This window comes from Lissotriton helveticus, chromosome 6 (assembly GCF_964261635.1).
Source record: "Lissotriton helveticus chromosome 6, aLisHel1.1, whole genome shotgun sequence".
Taxonomy (NCBI): domain Eukaryota; kingdom Metazoa; phylum Chordata; class Amphibia; order Caudata; family Salamandridae; genus Lissotriton; species Lissotriton helveticus.
The window spans coordinates 1098841924-1098859665 of record NC_136067.1 but is presented as its reverse complement, the minus strand read 5'-3'; the positions used below and the strand labels follow the sequence as shown (position 1 = coordinate 1098859665).

At 46.6% G+C, this 17742-nt stretch overlaps 1 protein-coding gene across 1 annotated transcript in view; it reads right to left on the bottom strand.

Annotated features, from left to right (window-relative positions):
* The window catches only part of LTBP1 (latent transforming growth factor beta binding protein 1), a 1223697-nt gene that overhangs the window by 1024470 nt on the left and 181485 nt on the right, over positions 1-17742 (bottom strand). The window contains exon 3 of the mRNA XM_078648754.1: positions 7608-7893. Within this exon, the coding sequence (XP_078504880.1) occupies positions 7608-7893 (286 nt within the window). The remainder of the gene's footprint in view (positions 1-7607; positions 7894-17742) is intronic.

Here is a 17742-nt window from a genome sequence, read left to right as displayed (position 1 = left end):
AAAAACACGTTTTTTCATTTAATGACAAATAAAATAGCTGATCCACGTTTATTTTCTGCCCATGCACGGTGGGTGGGGAGCCAGACCGTTTATTTATGTATTCAGGTGACTAATAGAGCATGAAACTAGCAAACTAGCTGGGCTTGGACATGTTGCCAAGACATGATGACATAGTCAAATGATTACAAGGCAGGCTGTTTACATTCACGCTGCTGCGGCATGAAAATACAGGCAAGCAAAGCCATGAAAACTAAAGCTTGCCACCTACTGCCCAGTGATATATTGGTAAGTGCTAGCATTATTTTGCCTTGTGATTTGAATTCCTGCTGGAGGTTAAAGTGGTAGGAGGTAGCCCGGGAGGGATGGTATTCTGTATGCGGGAGAGGGTGCACTGGGGACAGCAGTGTTCTGCCTCCTCATCTCGCATTTGGAAAGGATCCATCCGAGTGATGCACACACTGAAGCCCATCGACCTAAGGTCTACCCAAAGGATATTGGACCATATGCATGAACACATTTTCCCATAGACACAGAATGGACAAAACCCTATGATGTATCCGGCCCATTGTCCTTGCATCAAAGAATATCCAGTGGTCATGCTAGCCACGACTAGAACGAAGAGCATGGAAGCAGAGGAGACATTGCTTTAATGTTAGACTGTCCTACTCTCTTTAGTTGTGTGGCTCTCTTTTGAGTTCTGAGGGGATGTTTCACGGGGATCTGTAGACATCGTACTGAATTGGCAAATAGTTTATGTCATACTGTTTTTGTCCTTTCAGTTTGAAAGAATACATGTATTCTGATATGTTTGTTTCGAATAGCCACAGTATTATGGCCTGGGACTGCCTAAGTCCCCTTTTACTTTAAACCCAAGACCCACCCTTGGAAGAGGACTCCCCTCCCTCCTCCAAGGCAAGCACTGCAAAGCACACTCCTTTTTGGATTAGGGGGAGTAACCCCCGTCCGTATTTTATCACAAAATTAAAAACATTGAACTTAATATTTACATTATGTACAATTACGGAGAATAACCAGATACATTGATAGGTAAAAGATGTTATTTGTCTAACCTTAACATGTTTCTAATACAAATCCATTCCTACCGTAATCTAAAACATGCATGTACTTTACTTTCTGTGTATCTCTGCTAGAGCCTACGGCAAGGTCAGTGACTGGCAGCCCCAGATCCCAGCAAAACTACAAAAACTCCACTGGAATAAGATTGCGTAGGGGGTCCAGCTTATCGGACGGATATTTTCCCCCGTGCCCCCCCTAGGCCCTGAGACTTAACTCCATAACGGGGCGCTGCAATTGTGTATCCTTGCGTCCCTGATGCGCATGCACATGCGTTAAGGGCCTCTGGTGGCCCGGGCGTGTATTAAAACGACAGTTGGGGGGCGAGAAATAAGAGACTGTTCTCGGTCCCCCCCCCCCAGCCCTTTAAAAGGATGTTACGGGGCAGACCGGTCTAAACCAGTCTGCCCCCAGCGTTTGACTCACGCTGACCCGGAAGCACTAAAGTACTTCCGGTTCACGCCCTTACACCCCATGCCATAGGCCACCCTGGGGAGGTGGGGCGCTACGTCACTAGGATGCGCGGCGACACCCCCACCTCCTCTGGGCCGGGACGGAAGCAACCGCCATAATGGCGGCACGCTCAAGTCAAAACTTAGCCTTCCCAATCTGTGTTGATTGATTGAGTTGTATTTACTGGGGGTTTTTTAACACTGCAAAGCCAATCCTAGAGTTGGAAATAAAACAAATGTCAGTAAGAAATCTCCGTAGAAAGATGGGCCCACAGAGCCTAAGAAGCCGCGTGGAGTAACATTACACAGATGTGCGAAGGGATCAAGTTGTAGAGCTGGGGAGCAAAACATCCACACCAAAATTCCTCTCTGGATTTGCACTTTGTGACTGGAACTGACACCTGATAGACTGACTAGCATGCCCTTGTGGAACAGAGATGTTGTTTGCAGCCAGTTAGTGTGGTGCCAAGCCATGAATGCATTTGAAAACAAAATAGAGCAGCTGTACAAAGCCACCATGGACTTCTCAAACAGCCAGTACAGCGAATGTCTCAGGGTAAGTCTTGCAAAGAAGAAATTCCCGACAAGCTTTAGCTTTCTGAGTATGTTGGTAGCGAGGGATAACCTCATACGGGGAAGAGCCATGATTCAATTTAAGGTTCAAATTTGTTTTATTATTTTGTTAAGGAATATAAAACAAATATGTGCCATCATACAAAGCTGAAGACACACAAACGATTGGAGGAACGCAAACCAAATCAAACATTCACCAGCAGACAAGAGATATGGGTTAAATCCATTGTTCTTTTGCCTACTACACCACCAGAGTTTAGATCCAGTCATATGCAAATCAGTCTCGAACCCTGCTCCTCATGGAAACAGTCCTGCCCGAACTGCCAAGCCAGGTCTTCACTGAACCAGAAACAAGCAACCTGGGACCGGTTTCAGGGGATAACCCCATATCAGCCAGACTACCTTGAATCCAGTGGCACATTGAGCCCGGCACCCACCACGTCTGGGCATACCCGGCTCACTTAGGGTGAGAAAGTAAAAGACAAACAAATGATGGAATTAAATCAGAACAAATCAATCCTTCACCCCCACTCAAGACACCTTGGTTAAATCCATTGTTCTTTTGCAAGTACTGGGGTGTATTCTAGGTGAGGTGTATAGGAGAACTGTTTGATGTTTACGTAACCAATAAAGACAACGTTTGTTTTAAAAAGGTACTATTTTTCCAGTGAAAAAGATCTACAAAAACAAAGCATAGAGTTGTGAAACACAATGCCAAAAATGGACAGAAATGGACAAAGACCATTTGCTCAACTTCGATCCAGGAGAATCAATTTAGGGTCCTAAAAAAACTGTTTAAAACCAAAGTAATTTAGTGGTGCCAATTTCTTTTTTCAAATGATTATGTGGCTTAACTACATCACAAATACGATTCCCAGACCTTCGCAGTTCACACAATTCACCAAACATTCCAGAGGATTATTTTGCTCAGTCTTAATTCCAGGCACTGCATTTCACTGTGCGTTTAAATCTAGCTGCTGTAGCGTATGCCAAGGCTACTGGTTTCATACCTGCATGAAATGCTCAGTAAACATTCAATGGCAATCCAGTTGCTACAGAACATAAGTTTTGCAGGCACCAAAAACAATTGTCGTTATTATCTTCCTCCTAGGTAAATGTATCACTGCTCCAAAACCTTCAGGGAAGAAAGAAGATTGGCATCCATATGGAAATACTTGTAATGCCAGGTAAGAAGCGACTAACAGGCTTTTGATAGAAATTAATGTAGCATCAGACCTTAACTTAGCACTCACTGTGTAAATGTTCTTTGACATGACTTCATGCTGCCCTCAGGTAAAAGAAAGTTCTGAACTGTGATAGCTAAACTTTGTTCATTGTCCCACATGCCACAGTATGATGTTTATGTTTATGTAGGTGATTTATAAAGCACGGCTGTTACTCCGAGGAGTGTCCTGGCGCTATAACGAAGGAGCAGTCTGCATGCAGGAAAGAAAAGAGCCTAAGCTGAAGAAAAGAGCCAAGTCTTACGTTTTTTCTGGAAGATTGATATTTCCTTTATGGCCCTGATTGACAATGGCAGCTCATAGGAGAAGTGTGGCTCAATGGTTAGAGCGGCAGACCCTGATGCGGAGGTCTAGCCCGGGACCAGGGTTCAATTCCTCGCCTCGGCGGGTCTTGGGCTCAAAAATTCCACGGACCTGATAATTCTCGCCTCGGTGCCTATTCCAATCATGGAGTCCCACTCTGCAACTCTGGGCAATAGCTTGCTTAATCTCCACAACGGCCCCCACAACGCTAAGGATGCCTGGCCTCCACCTTGGGGGTGCCCAGGAGTGGACACCTCACAGGGAAAGCCAGGATGGGTTCCACAGCGGTATTCGTACAAGCGCCTTGAGACCCTTGCGGGTGAGTAGTGCGCTATACAAGTATACATTTACATTCCAGAGAGAGGGCGCTAGAAATGAGAAGGGTCGCCCCCCCCGCCACCCTTACCGTCTTAACTCCTTAACTGCGGCGCAAATTCCACCGCGGTGCGGGAGTTCTAATGAGGGGGCAGGGCTGCGTTGGCCAACAGACATGCGCAGCACTAGCGAGGTAGAGTTTGCGATGGCCGTTAGCCGACTCGAGCACGGAAGTGGTTAATCCAAGGGAATATTACCTCTTGTTTTCACCAGCTGGCCAGATGCTTCTCACTTCAAAATAGGTTCATGTACAATTTGTAGTCTGGGTCTATATTATGTGACATTTGCACTGTCTCCGTTTGTCCCGTGGCGCACCATTACATAGGCGCGCCTGTAAACAAGGGCTGTGCACCGTAGTAGAAGGAATGTGCTGGCCCCAGGGAATCTGCAAATGTATGCAGCCTTGGGAGCTGCACATTAGTAAAAGATGGACCAGCTGATTGAAGCACTTGGTCAGCCTTTCACAGTGCTAGGGACACTTGTCACACTTCAAAGTGGGGGAGGGAGCAGAGATCCCATTGCAGGCAGGTGCAGAGAGTGACTGTACATGCCTGCACTATGGTGCTTGGGAGGGGTCACTGGGACCCTACTTTTCTCACCCCAGAATGGCTGGCTTCAGGGGGCACACTTACAGTGCATCAGCTTTTAGTGGCACATAGGGTGCCTCCTGACGACCTCTCTGCCAATGCGCCCATGCCCGTAATACGGCGCAAGTGCAGACACAAAGTGTTTCCCCCCTTATGATAGCACCGGCATTGTTTATGTACTTGCACTTTCTGTATTACAGAAGGGGATGCACAAGCGTATGAGCCTCCTTTTGTGATACTACTGTTCCCCCAAGGCACAGAAAAAACGGTGCACACGCCCGTTGTGCTTCTGAGGCAGTGTATGTAATACAGGCCCTGGCGGAATCTCCAGATTCATGTCTTTTCCTCATCTAGCAGCCCAAAACTGGAATGCGCCCCCCCCACCCAAACATTACGTATATCATCTGCTCACCACTGGATTCAATGCTTATTAGAAGCCCCATATCATTCATGTTTAGTTTTTGATTTTGGTATGGACTATTATTCCTGTATATGATTATTTCACTTACTTCCCTTATATCACTACGCTCCATCATATAGCCCACTCCTTGTCCACTCAGGACTTATAATTGATTTGTTTGTATGAACTATTTGATGTTATGATTATTATACTCCCCATGTTTGATTCATGTTCTGATTGTTACCTTTCCCTATAACTGTAAAGCGCTCTGATATCCTTCGGGATCTAGTCCGCGCTATATAAAACTTTATAAATAAAATAAAATAAATCTTTATTCCTGTTTTCAAAAATGAAAGTTTATATACTTAGATATTTTTCTTTGGTTCTAAGGCATCAATAAAACAGTATAGACATAATAGCTGTCTATTTTTTGATGCAAACTTCCAACATTCACCACTTAACGCATTAAGGGGCATATTATCAAGGACGGAGTTAAAAATTATCACCGTTTAGCGGCAGAAACCTGCTGCTAAAGCGGCGATAATGGGCTTGATAATATGCCCTTGAGAATTCCAATAGAAGTCCATGTTCTGGTGTGAACCTGGGCTTCTATTGGAATTCTCCAGGGCATATTATCAAGCCCATTATCGCCGCTTTAGCAGCGTTTTTCTGCCGCTAAACCGGCGATAATTTCAATACCGTCCTTGATAATATACCTCTTATTGTCCAATTTACTTTTACAGTGGGCGGTGAAACCCTCATATGAGCTCTGGGTGCAACGTGTCAAGTAAAGGAGGCCTGTACTGCTTCATACGCAAGTCAGTCAAACAACTGATGCTCGAGAATTGTCTCTGACATTCTGATGAGTCTTCAGCTTGATGCAAAGTTAAAGAGCTCACGCTTAAGAATGAATGTCTTGGTGCATAGCTAGATTGACGAATGGTCAGCTAGTCACTAAAATATGAATGAACTGGCTTTGGAACCCTGGGTTCAGTGGGGATAAAAGTTTTTTTAAACTACAACAATTGCTACAACCCTAGCATTGTAAGGTAAAATGTTTTGTAAAAAAATGTTATGTGCGAGTTCTGGGGCAGTAATTTTTTGTATTTTTTTTTTTTTAAATAGCCATCGTAGTTTTATTTCATGTTTCTACCGTAGCCTAGTGTCTCAATTGTTTTTAAAATAAGGACCAGCGAGGAAGACGCGAGCCTAAAGAAGGCGCAGAGATGCCTGCAGGTAGGGTGCAGATGGAATAGAGCAGTATCAAGCCTAAGAGCAATGGGACGGAGTAGCTAAATCAAAGATTAACAAGAAGGTAAGTGTAAATCAAAGGAGGGGGCGATGTAATAAGGCCATAAAGAGATAGGGAATGCTAAGGAAAGGATGGGTACAGGGTTCTTCCCCACAGAAAACAATGTATTAATGCTCATTTTGAATTGTTTGTCAGCTATGTATACACAATATATAAATCATAATCTTGGAGTGCTCAGAAGTAGACTGTGACAGTGTAAAACATCAGAAACACTTTTATGAGGATAAAACTGCCTTCAAAAAAAGGTTTCTGCGCTCATGCTAATTCCTAACCAGCAGTGGGGCGACAAAGATGCGTCATTCAGGAGTACTGAAGAATAACAGCTGCTATGTTGCTATGTTGTCTGCTTTGCAGTGTCTATGGTTTAGTCTATCTGACTACTGGTCTTTTGCATGTAAATGCACTCTTGCATTTGCCAGTTTTAATATCTATTTTATTATTTTGAATATGGAAAACACAAACATGTTGCCTCTGACCAATCAGCTCTGAATTTGAAGCATGATCATCATATAGACAGTAATGAAACGCTTATTTAATAAATAAATCAACGTAAACAAAACCCTAAACCAGTTCTTCAGGCATAAAACGTAAATTACACAAGCAACAAGTTGCATTGAAAATAGGTTAAACATTCCATAGAAAAAAAAATGGAGGGGCTGAGGGAAGGACATTTGATGACAAGAAAACACTGTATTTGAAACTGTATCAAAATATATAATTATAGAAAGAAGACAGTAGCTACATGTACAGTTAAATTACATGGAAGCTAAGATAAACTAACTTTAGATTGATTATGAAACAGCAGCATGAATAGCTCTTTATTACATGTTATAGTCTCCGGTTTCAATATCAATGTCTTGGAAAATGTTGCCCTGGTCACTATTGGGATAATAAATGATGCTATGTCATTGCTGCTAATTTAGGGAAAGCGTCAAAGGGTGTGAAGATGTCACTTCTTCTGGTGAATGGCACAAATGGATGAAACAGCATGGCTGGGCTGTGTGAACGTTGGTTCAAAGTACTGTGCATCTTGCAAGATCAAGGAGCAGGGACTTTATTTTAAGATCACTCCAATGAATTGAGTCTACACTGGGTTCAATAAATAGTGGCCTGTTGCGAACAATGATCGTTCTATACAGTCCTTATTGTTTCCTGAAACCAAATTTAAAATCAAATAAATCTAGTTTACCTAGTGATGCTCTTTCTGAAAACATCAACAGAAAACAGAAACATGCATTTCACAATTCTGAAAACCTTTTAAACAACTAAAATCATGAGAAAACTTACTGAGGCTGAATTTGCTGCGGTATAGCAACAGGTGCTTTCTGTTTCAGAGTGAGGGTCATATGGCCCATTGGGCTGGCGTTGGATGGAACTTTCTGAGAAAAGGTTTGAGGGGCGCTTTGTTGAGGGATCGGTCGTGCCGGCACTTCTGGAATTTGTCCCCCAGAAACGAAGGTGGAGTCGGGAGTGGAGCTTCTCTCACAAGATTTCCCTTTGGTCCCCGGTTTACAAATGCAAAGCTGAGGTCGTAGGCACATTCCTCCATTTTGGCAAGGCGGTGTACAATTGGCTGTAAAAACAAGCATTGGTAAATGCATTAGGTTTCGCCTAGACGATTAATAATGAGCAGGTTTTTTTGTAAGTTGTTGCTTGCTGAGTAGTTGTACAATATAAGTTCCAGAAAATCTGCTAAAGTGTTATGACTTGTTTATGTAAAAAAAAAAAGCAATACATTGTGATGTTACTAGTGGCATAGTGCAGGTAAGTAATAGCTAAATTTTGAAACATGAAATGAAAAAGTGAAATAATTGAACTAATTGATTTAATAGAAAAATTATGTGTTTAGATGAGTTCTGACAACATTTTGACCCGGTGCTACTGTATCTGCTATACCATTCAAATTCTGGCCCTGTTTTGCAAGCCTACTGCATTTAGGAATAACATACATCAATATGAGGTGTTTAGTAGGGTGACTGGAAGTTTTAGACCTGGTGCCACTGCACCTGCTGCACCATTGACTTCACCTTGATCCCCTAGTTGCAACATGCAAAAGACACATTGTACGCGCATGCACATCCTGGTTATGAAAATACGTCTGCGCCTAGTTGTTAATAGGCAAAGCTTTATTTCACATTTGAATGACTAGAAAAGTTATCAGTCACAGATGTAAGTCCAGTACATCAATTATCGAATTCCAAATATTGCAAAATCTACAAAATGTCTTGCATCTCGTAGTAAAAATGCAAAATGTTTTTATGATGTGACTAGTGCTCAACTTGTCTTTTGATGTAACTTTTGTAAAGCTCTCCGATACCCTCATCGGGTCTAGTCTGCAATATATAAAACTTTATAAATAAATAAATACAAATTCAAATAATGACCCTGTTGCCTGCAAGATAACTGCACTTGTGACTGCCTGTTTAGCAGTAAAATATAGCAATATTTAGTGTTTAGTAGAGTTATGACAGCTTTTGACCCAGGTGCCACTGCACCTACTGCACCATTTAAATGATGCCCCTTTCAGCTGCATAGTAACTGCACTTGTGACTGTCTGTTTAGTAGTAAAATATAGCAATATTAGGTGTTTAGAGGAGTTTTGACAACTTTTTGGACCAGTGCCACATCACCTGCTGCACTATTCAAATCATGACCTAGTGCCTGAAAGATACCTGCACTTGTGACAGCCTGTTTAGTTGTAAAATATAGTAGTAATCGGTGTTTAGTGGGGTGCCTGAAGCTTTTAGTCCTGGGGCCACTGCGCCTGATGCACTGTTTAAATCACAACCCTAGTGCTTGCTAGAAAAATGCCCTTGTGACTGCCTATTTCGTTGTAAAATGTAGCAATATTAGGTGTTTAGAGGAGGTCTGATAACTTTTAAACCCAGTGCTACTGCACCTGCTGCACCATTCATTCAGATCATGACCATGGTGTCTGCAAGGTAACTGCACGTGTGATAGCCTGTGTTGTAATAAAATATAGCAATATTTGGCGTTTAGAGGAGTTATGTCAACTTTTGACCCTGGTGCCATTGCACCTGCTGCACCATTTAAACCAAGCCCCTTTTAACTGCAAGGTAACTGCAATTGTGGCTGCCTGTATAGCAGTAAAATATTGCAATATTAGGTGTTTAGAGGAGTTTGGACAACTTTTGGGCTTGGTGCCACTGCACCTGCTGCACCATTCAAATAATGACTCTGTTGCCTGCAAGATAAATGCACTTGTTACTGCCTGTTTAGTAATAAAATAATGCAATATTTGGTCTTAAGTGGAGTTATGACAACTTTTGACCCTGTGCCACTGTAACTACTGCACTATTTAAATCAACCCCCCTTTAACTGCATGGTAACTGCATTTGTGACTGCCTGTTTAGTAGTAAAATATAGCAAGATTGGGTGTTTAATGGAATTCTGGCAACTTATGGGCACAGTGCCAGTGCACCTACTGCAGCATTCAAATCAAGCCCCTTTTTAACTGCAAGGTAACTGCAATTGTGACTGCTTGTTTAGTAGTCAAATATAACAATATTATGTGTTTAGAGGAGCTCTGACAACTTGTGGCCCTGGTGCAACCTTACCTGCTGCACCATTCAAATGATTACCCTGTTGTCTGTAAGGTAACTGCACTTCTGGGTGCCTGTTTCGAAATAAAATATAGCGTAGCTCTTGTATATTAACTTTATTTTTAATGTACAATGTTCATTACAACATTTAGAATTTGATAATAATGACCAAATAGATAAAGTTGAAAAAAACAATCAGATAATGCCTACAAAGTGATAAGAAAGGTACTGAGGCATGAATAGGAAATGCCATGAGGTTCTAAGGCTAAAGCATCTGCTTTACACAACTAATTCATAAAAAGCCAGCCTTCCAGCATACTGTTAGACGCTGTCGTCCTTTTCCGTGGGAAGTGATATTATCTTGACAGGGAATGGTGCTTAAACAGTGTCAACAACTTTGGTAGAAGCATCGTAAATGCATGCAGCCAGGGAAAGCTAACAAAACACAAGGTCCACACAAAAGCGAATTAACACGGTGATTTGGCCATGGTAACTAAAAAGAGTCCCCTTTTAAGTTGTATTAAATACAATAGTTTTTACAAGTACAGCACAAGCATTGTGCAGGCGAAACCTACAAAAGATGATGCCCTGTGGCAAATGAGTAAAATATTTTAGTGAGGAAAAAAAGTAGGGACTTTCTGTGATATGCTCTTTTAAATTGTGACAGCAACGTGATAAAGAGTGTAAACCCCTATTACTAATACAGAGTAATGCAGTGTTCTGATCTTAACCCCTTCGGGGCTAATGACGAGCTGGGCTCGTCATCGCGCTTACCTGTCCTGCGCGGATGACAAGGCCAGCTCGTCATCAGCCCCACCCTCGGGGGAAGCGCTGGCGCTCCCCCCCGAGGCTCTCTGATCCTCGTTGTTTTGCTGGGGGCGGCAGTGGAAGAGCTTCCGCTGCCGCCCCCGCCCCCCCCATGGTAATCCCTGATGACGTCAGCGCGCACAGCGCGCGCTGACATCATCAGGGATTCCCAGCGCTCAGGAAGCCATTTGCTTCCTGACCGCGCTGGAAGAAGGTAGGTTTCTCGAGGCTGGCGGGGGTTTGGGGGCAGCGAAGAGGCATCAGGGGAGAGGAAAGAGATTTTCCTTTCCCCTGATGTCTCTTTGCAGGGCATTTCTGCCTCACGATCGCGCACAGCGTCGCGATTGTGCGGCGGAAATGCCCCCACTAGACACCAGGGATATACTTTTAGTTTTTAGGAAGTGACCCCTTGGGCAAGGGTCGCTTCCAGGCTGGCTGGCAATATGTTTTCGTTTTTCTGCCCCCCCTGGGGGGAAATCGGCCCGTTTTTTCGGCCGTTTTGCCCCCAGGGGGGGCAGAAATTCCCCACTAGCACCAGGGATATTGATTTTTGCCAAGATGGCGGCCATTGATTTTGTTTACGTTTTTCTGTCCCCCCTGGGGGCAAATCGGCCCGTTTTTTTTTGCCGTTTTGCCCCCAGGGGGGACAGAAAATGCCCACTAGACACCAGGGATGTAATTTTAGTTTTTAGGAAGCGACCCCTTGGGCAAGGGTCGCTTCCAGGCGGGGTCTGAGTATGTTTTCGTTTTTCTGCCCCCCCTGGGGGGAAATCGGCCCGTTTTTCGGCCGTTTTGCCCCCAGGGGGGGGCAGAAATTACCCACTAGAACCAGGGATTTTTGTTGGGGCAATGTGTTTGTTTTGGGAAGCGACCCCTTGGGTAAGGGTCGCTTCCAGGTGGACATGATTGTGTTTTTGTTTTTCTGTCCACCCTGGGGGCAAATCGGCCTGTTTTTTTTGCCGTTTTGCCCCCAGGGGGGGCGGAAAATGCCCACTAACACAAAGTTTTTAGGAAGCGACCCCTTGGGCATGTTTGCTGGTGGTGTGTGTGGGGAGTGGTACTTGGCTGGATGGTGTGCGTGGAGCGGTGCTTGGCTGGCGGTGTGTGTGGAGTGGTACTTAGCTGTCGGTGTGCGCTGAGTGGTGTTTGGCTGGCGGTGTGCGTGGAGGGGTACTTGGCTATCTATGCACGGAGTGGTGCTTGGCTGGCGGTGTGTGTGGAGTGGCGCTTGGCTGGTGGTGTGTGTAGAGTGGTACTTGGCTGTCTGTGCACGGAGTGGTGCTTGGCTGGCGGTGTGTGTGGAGTGGCGCTTGGCTGGTGGTGTGTGTGGAGTGCTACTTTGCTGTCTGTGCACGGAGTGCTGCTTGGCTGGTGGTGTGTGTGGAGTGGCGCTTGGCTGGTGGTGTGCGTGGAGTGCTACTTTGCTGTCTGTGCACGGAGTGCTGCTTGGCTGGTGGTGTGTGTGGAGTGGCGCTTGGCTGGTGGTGTGCGTGGAGTGCTACTTTGCTGTCTGTGCACGGAGTGCTGCTTGGCTGGCGGTGTGTGTGGAGTGGCGCTTGGCTGGTGGTGTGCGTGGAGTGCTACTTTGCTGTCTGTGCACGGAGTGCTGCTTGGCTGGCGGTGTGTGTGGAGTGGCGCTTGGCTGGTGGTGTGCGTGGAGTGCTACTTTGCTGTCTGTGCACGGAGTGCTGCTTGGCTGGCGGTGTGTGTGGAGTGGCGCTTGGCTGGCGGTGTGTGTGGAGTGGCGCTTGGCTGGATGGTGCTTGGCTGGCGGTGAGTGGTGCTTGGCTGGTGGTGCTTGTGGAGTGGCGCTTGGCAGGTGGTGTGCGTGGAGTGCTACTTTGCTGTCTGTGCACGGAGTGGTGCTTGGCTGGCGGTGTGTGTGGAGTGGCGCTTGGCTGTTAGTGTGCGTGGAGTGCTACTTTGCTGTCTGTGCACGGAGTGCTGCTTGGCTGGCGGTGTGTGTGGAGTGGCGCTTGGCTGGTGGTGTGCGTGGAGTGCTACTTTGCTGTCTGTGCACGGAGTGCTGCTTGGCTGGCGGTGTGTGTGGAGTGGCGCTTGGCTGGTGGTGTGCGTGGAGTGCTACTTTGCTGTCTGTGCACGGAGTGCTGCTTGGCTGGCGGTGTGTGTGGAGTGGCGCTTGGCTGGCGGTGTGTGTGGAGTGGCGCTTGGCTGGCGGTGAGTGGTGCTTGGCTGGTGGTGCTTGTGGAGTGGCGCCTGGCAGGTGCTGTGCGTGGAGTGCTACTTTGCTGTCTGTGCACGGAGTGGTGCTTGGCTGGCGGTGTGTGTGGAGTGGCGCTTGGCTGTTAGTGTGCGTGGAGTGCTACTTTGCTGTCTGTGCACGGAATGCTGCTTGGCTGGCGGTGTGTGTGGAGTGGCGCTTGGCTGGTGGTGTGCGTGGAGTGCTACTTTGCTGTCTGTGCACGGAGTGCTGCTTGGCTGGCGGTGTGTGTGGAGTGGCGCTTGGCTGGTGGTGTGCGTGGAGTGCTACTTTGCTGTCTGTGCACGGAGTGCTGCTTGGCTGGCGGTGTGTGTGGAGTGGCGCTTGGCTGGTGGTGTGCGTGGAGTGCTACTTTGCTGTCTGTGCACGGAGTGCTGCTTGGCTGGCGGTGTGTGTGGAGTGGCGCTTGGCTGGTGGTGTGCGTGGAGTGCTACTTTGCTGTCTGTGCACGGAGTGCTGCTTGGCTGGCGGTGTGTGTGGAGTGGCGCTTGGCTGGTGGTGTGCGTGGAGTGCTACTTTGCTGTCTGCACGGAGTGCTGCTTGGCTGGCGGTGTGTGTGGAGTGCTGCTTGGCTGGCGGTGTGTGTGGAGTGGCGCTTGGCTGGTGGTGTGCGTGGAGTGCTACTGTGCTGTCTGTGCACGGAGTGCTGCTTGGCTGGCGGTGTGTGTGGAGTGGCGCTTGGCTGGTGGTGTGCGTGGAGTGCTACTTTGCTGTCTGTGCACGGAGTGCTGCTTGGCTGGAGGTGTGTGTTGAGTGGCGCTTGGCTGGTGGTGTGCGTGGAGTGCTGCTTGGCTGGAGGTGTGTGTTGAGTGGCGCTTGGCTGGTGGTGTGCGTGGAGTGCTACTTTGCTGTCTGTGCACGGAGTGCTGCTTGGCTGGCGGTGTGTGTGGAGTGGCGCTTGGCTGGTGGTGTGCTGGAGTGCTACTTTGCTGTCTGTGCACGGAGTGCTGCTTGGCTGGCGGTGTGTGTGGAGTGGTGTTTGGCTGGCGGTGTGTGGGGAGTGGTACTTGGCTGGATGGTGTGCGTGGAGTGGTACTTGGCTGTCGGTGTGCGCTGAGTGGGGTTTGGCTGGCGGTGTGCATGGTCTGGTGCTTGGATGGTGGTGTGGGTGGACTGGAACTCTGCTGGCGGTGTGTGAGTAGTTACTTTCTGTTGGTCACTACACACACTGCTAGTTGAGTGACACTCTACGCAGTCCATCATTTTCTGTAGTTGCTATGTCAGATATGTGGGCGTGTGAAAGTGATGGGCGGCTGGCGGTGTGAATGTTTTGTATGTGTCACACGTACAAAAGGTGTATGAATGTCCTTACTGCCCCTGTGTGATATGGGTACTGGTAGTAGCAAAAGACTGACTGGCACCAAAGTGGTCAGGCACTTTAAAAAAATTCAAAAAATTATCCAGTGTCTTGATGTTAAACCTCATCTAATCTCATTTGGTCTAAGCCCTAATTGATGGCCCATCTGGCCGAATTTTAATTTGGGGGGCAAATTTGTGTGTTGTTTTTTTAATTGTTATATTGTTTGTGAAATGTGGTAGTAATTTTTTTTTCTTCTCTATTTTTGTCTTGTTCCAGGCTTTTGCTGTTTGGATTGTTGTAGGTTGCGTGTCTGTTTGCAGTTTGTGTAGTTGCTTGTGCTTGGTAAGTGAATGTATTTTGTACTACTTCTCCTTGATGTTTGTCTTTTTGAAAAAGGTTGTACTTCTAGCAGTTTTTGTGGCTCTGTGTTTTTTTTTTCAGCATTAGTGTTTGATGTGCACTTTGTTTTCTAATGTCATTTCTTTTTTTCTTTCTAGTGGGATTTCATTTCTTTTCGCTGTGTCTCAACAGAGTAGGTGCTGGTGAGTGTAGCTATATTTTGTAAGAGTGAAATTGTTTTGGATTGTATTTATCTTTTAGTGAAAGCCTTACCTTGTTTACTTCTTACTTTGCACAGTGTAGGTTGTTGTTCACTTGTGTGTGCAGTCTTCTTGCTTTGTAAGGATAATGGCTAGTCGCAGGATTACTGCTCAGCAGGTTCTTGGTTTGCTTTTTGAGTCTTCCTCGGACCATGGTTCAGAGTCTGAGTCCGATTCGGACTCCCAGGAAGCGGCAGAAGATTCAGGCAGTGAGTTTTCTCTTCGCATGGAATCATCATCATCGGATGATGACTCTTCTTCTAGTGCTGATGAAGGGCCTATGGTACAGGAGGACATTGTGTTGCCGGTAGTGGGCCAAGAGGCACCTGTGCTGCTGCCTAGGGCCGCAAGGTTTCCTTTCTTTTTACGTCGGCAAGAGGCATGTGGGCTGGAGCCTGCACCCAAAAGGCTTCACATTGCTGTGGTGCGCAAAGGGGCATCTGGTGCTTTTCGTCTTCCTGCTCGTGTAGTGCAGCAAGAGGCATCTGGGGCTGTTAGGCTTCCCATTGGTGTAGAGCGGCAAGAGGCATCTGGGCCTGCTGGGTTTCCCGGTGGTGTAGTGCAGCAAGAAGCATCTCAGGCTGCTGGGCTTCCCGTTGGTGTAGTGCAGGAAGAGCCCTCTGGGGATGCTACGTCTTCTGTTGGTGTTGTGCAGCCAGAAGTATCTGTGGCTGTTAGGCTTCCCGTTGGAGAACAGCAGCAAGATGTTTCGGTGCTGCAGGCTGGGGTGGCTGCTCCCCCCGTTGATAGGGATGGCCTCTGGGTTCCCCCTGGCTTGGTGCAGCCGGCATTGCCAGAGTTCACTGGTGTTCCTGGGTGTAGAGTGAATACAGAGAATTTTCTGCCAATTAATTTTTTTCAGTTGTTTTTTGACGATGTGTTTTTGCAAGAGATTGTTGAGCAAACCAATTTATATGCAGAACAATATTTGAGGGCCAACAGTGCCAGCCTTAAGCCCTATTGTAGAGCAATCCGGTGGACTCCCACCAATGTTGAAGAGATGAAGAAGTTTCTGGGATTAACTTTTTTGATGGGCTTGATAAGGAAGTCATCAATTACTTCATATTGGTCCACTAGTCCCTTGATGGTAACAGCTATATTTCCAGCAGTCATAAGTCGTGATCGGTATACGCTTCTTCTTCGGATGATGCATTTTGCTGATAATAGTTTAGCATTGTCACGCGATCACCCTGATTGTGACCGTTTGTTTAAAATTCGGCCTGTCCTTGATCACTTTGTTGATCGTTTTTCTGAGATTTTTGTCCCTGGTAAAGAAATTGCAGTGGATGAGTCTTTGGTGTTGTTCAAGGGCCGCTTGGTTTTTAGGCAATACATTCCTAGTAAGAGGTCACGCTATGGAATCAAACTGTATATGCTGTGTGACAGTGAGACTGGATATGTCTACAATTTCAGGGTGTACACTGGTAAGGAGTCCCGCATTAACCCTCCTGGTTGTCCTTCTACTTTTGGAGTAACTGAGAAAATTGTGTGGGAACTAGGTAGAGGATTATTTAACAAAGGCCATCATTTATATGTAGATAACTTCTACACTGGTGTGCAGTTGTTCAAGGAGTTGGCCAAAGTGGGCACTGTTGCTTGTGGCACAATGCGCAGTAACCGTAAAGGTTTCCCAAAGGAACTTGTTTGCAAAAGGCTTGTGCGGGGACAGTCTACGGCATTGCGATGTGGGGAGCTTTTAGCTGTGAAGTATTCAGACAAGAGAGATGTGTACATGCTGACTACTATCCACGATGAAAGTACTGTACCTGTGCCTGTTTGGGGTCAGGGTGCTGAAGTGCGCAAACCTGTGTGCATTCTAGCTTACAATAAGTTCATGGGTGGTGTTGACAGAGTAGATCAGAGGTTGGAACCTTATGCTGCTCTTCGAAAGGCTTACGTTTGGTACAAGAAGTTGGCTATCCATCTGTTCCACTTGGCATCATTTAATGCTTTCGTTGTGTACCAGAAGTCTTGTCCTGGGACGAAGATGACTTTTCTTAAGTTTCAGGAGTCTATAATAGGCAGCCTTGTACTTGTGCAGCAGGCAAGTGTTCCTAGATTTGGAGTGGTGGAGGAAGTGGCTAGATTGCAAGATCGCCACTTTCCTGAATCTATTCCTTCCACTACTGCTAGAGACTTTCCGACTAGAAGATGCAGAGTCTGTTGGCGAAGAGGCGTGCGGAAGGAGTCTCGTATATACTGTCCTGACTGTCCTTCTAAGCCTGCATTGTGTATGTCAGCTTGTTTTAAATCGTACCACACGCAAAAGAACTATTGGGAGTTTGATTGAGCTGTAAAGTGAATTGCTTGGTCTGCATTCTGTAAAACATTTTTAGTTTGTTTCAAGGATTGGCATTAGTGCAAAGTTTTTATTTTAAGAATTTGTGTTACCTGATTTGTAGGTATTTCCATTTGTTTAGTGTTATTTTCAAAAAAAGAATTCTAAATGTGTTTGTGGTTTGTGCCGGCTGGTGCTTGGCTGGCGGTGTGTGTGGAGTGGCGCTTGGCTGGTGGTGTTCGTGGAGTGGTACTTGGCTGTCTGTGCATGGAGTGGTGCTTGGCTGGCGGTGTGTGTGGAGTGGTGCTTGGCTGGCGGTGTGTGTGGAGTGGTGCTTGGCTGGCGGTGTGTGTGGAGTGGTGCTTGGCTGGCGGTGTGTGTGGAGTGGTGCTTGGCTGGCGGTGTGTGTGGAGTGGTGCTTGGCTGGCGGTGTGTGTGGAGTGGTGCTAGGCTGTCTGTGCACGGAGTGGTGCTTTGCTGGCGGTGTGTGTGGAGTGGCGCTTGGCTGGTGGTGTTCGTGGAGTGGTACTTGGCTGTCTGTGCATGGAGTGGTGCTTGGCTGGCGGTGTGTGTGGAGTGGTGCTTGGCTGGCGGTGTGTGTGGAGTGGTGCTTGGCTGGCGGTGTGTGTGGAGTGGTGCTTTGCTGGCGGTGTG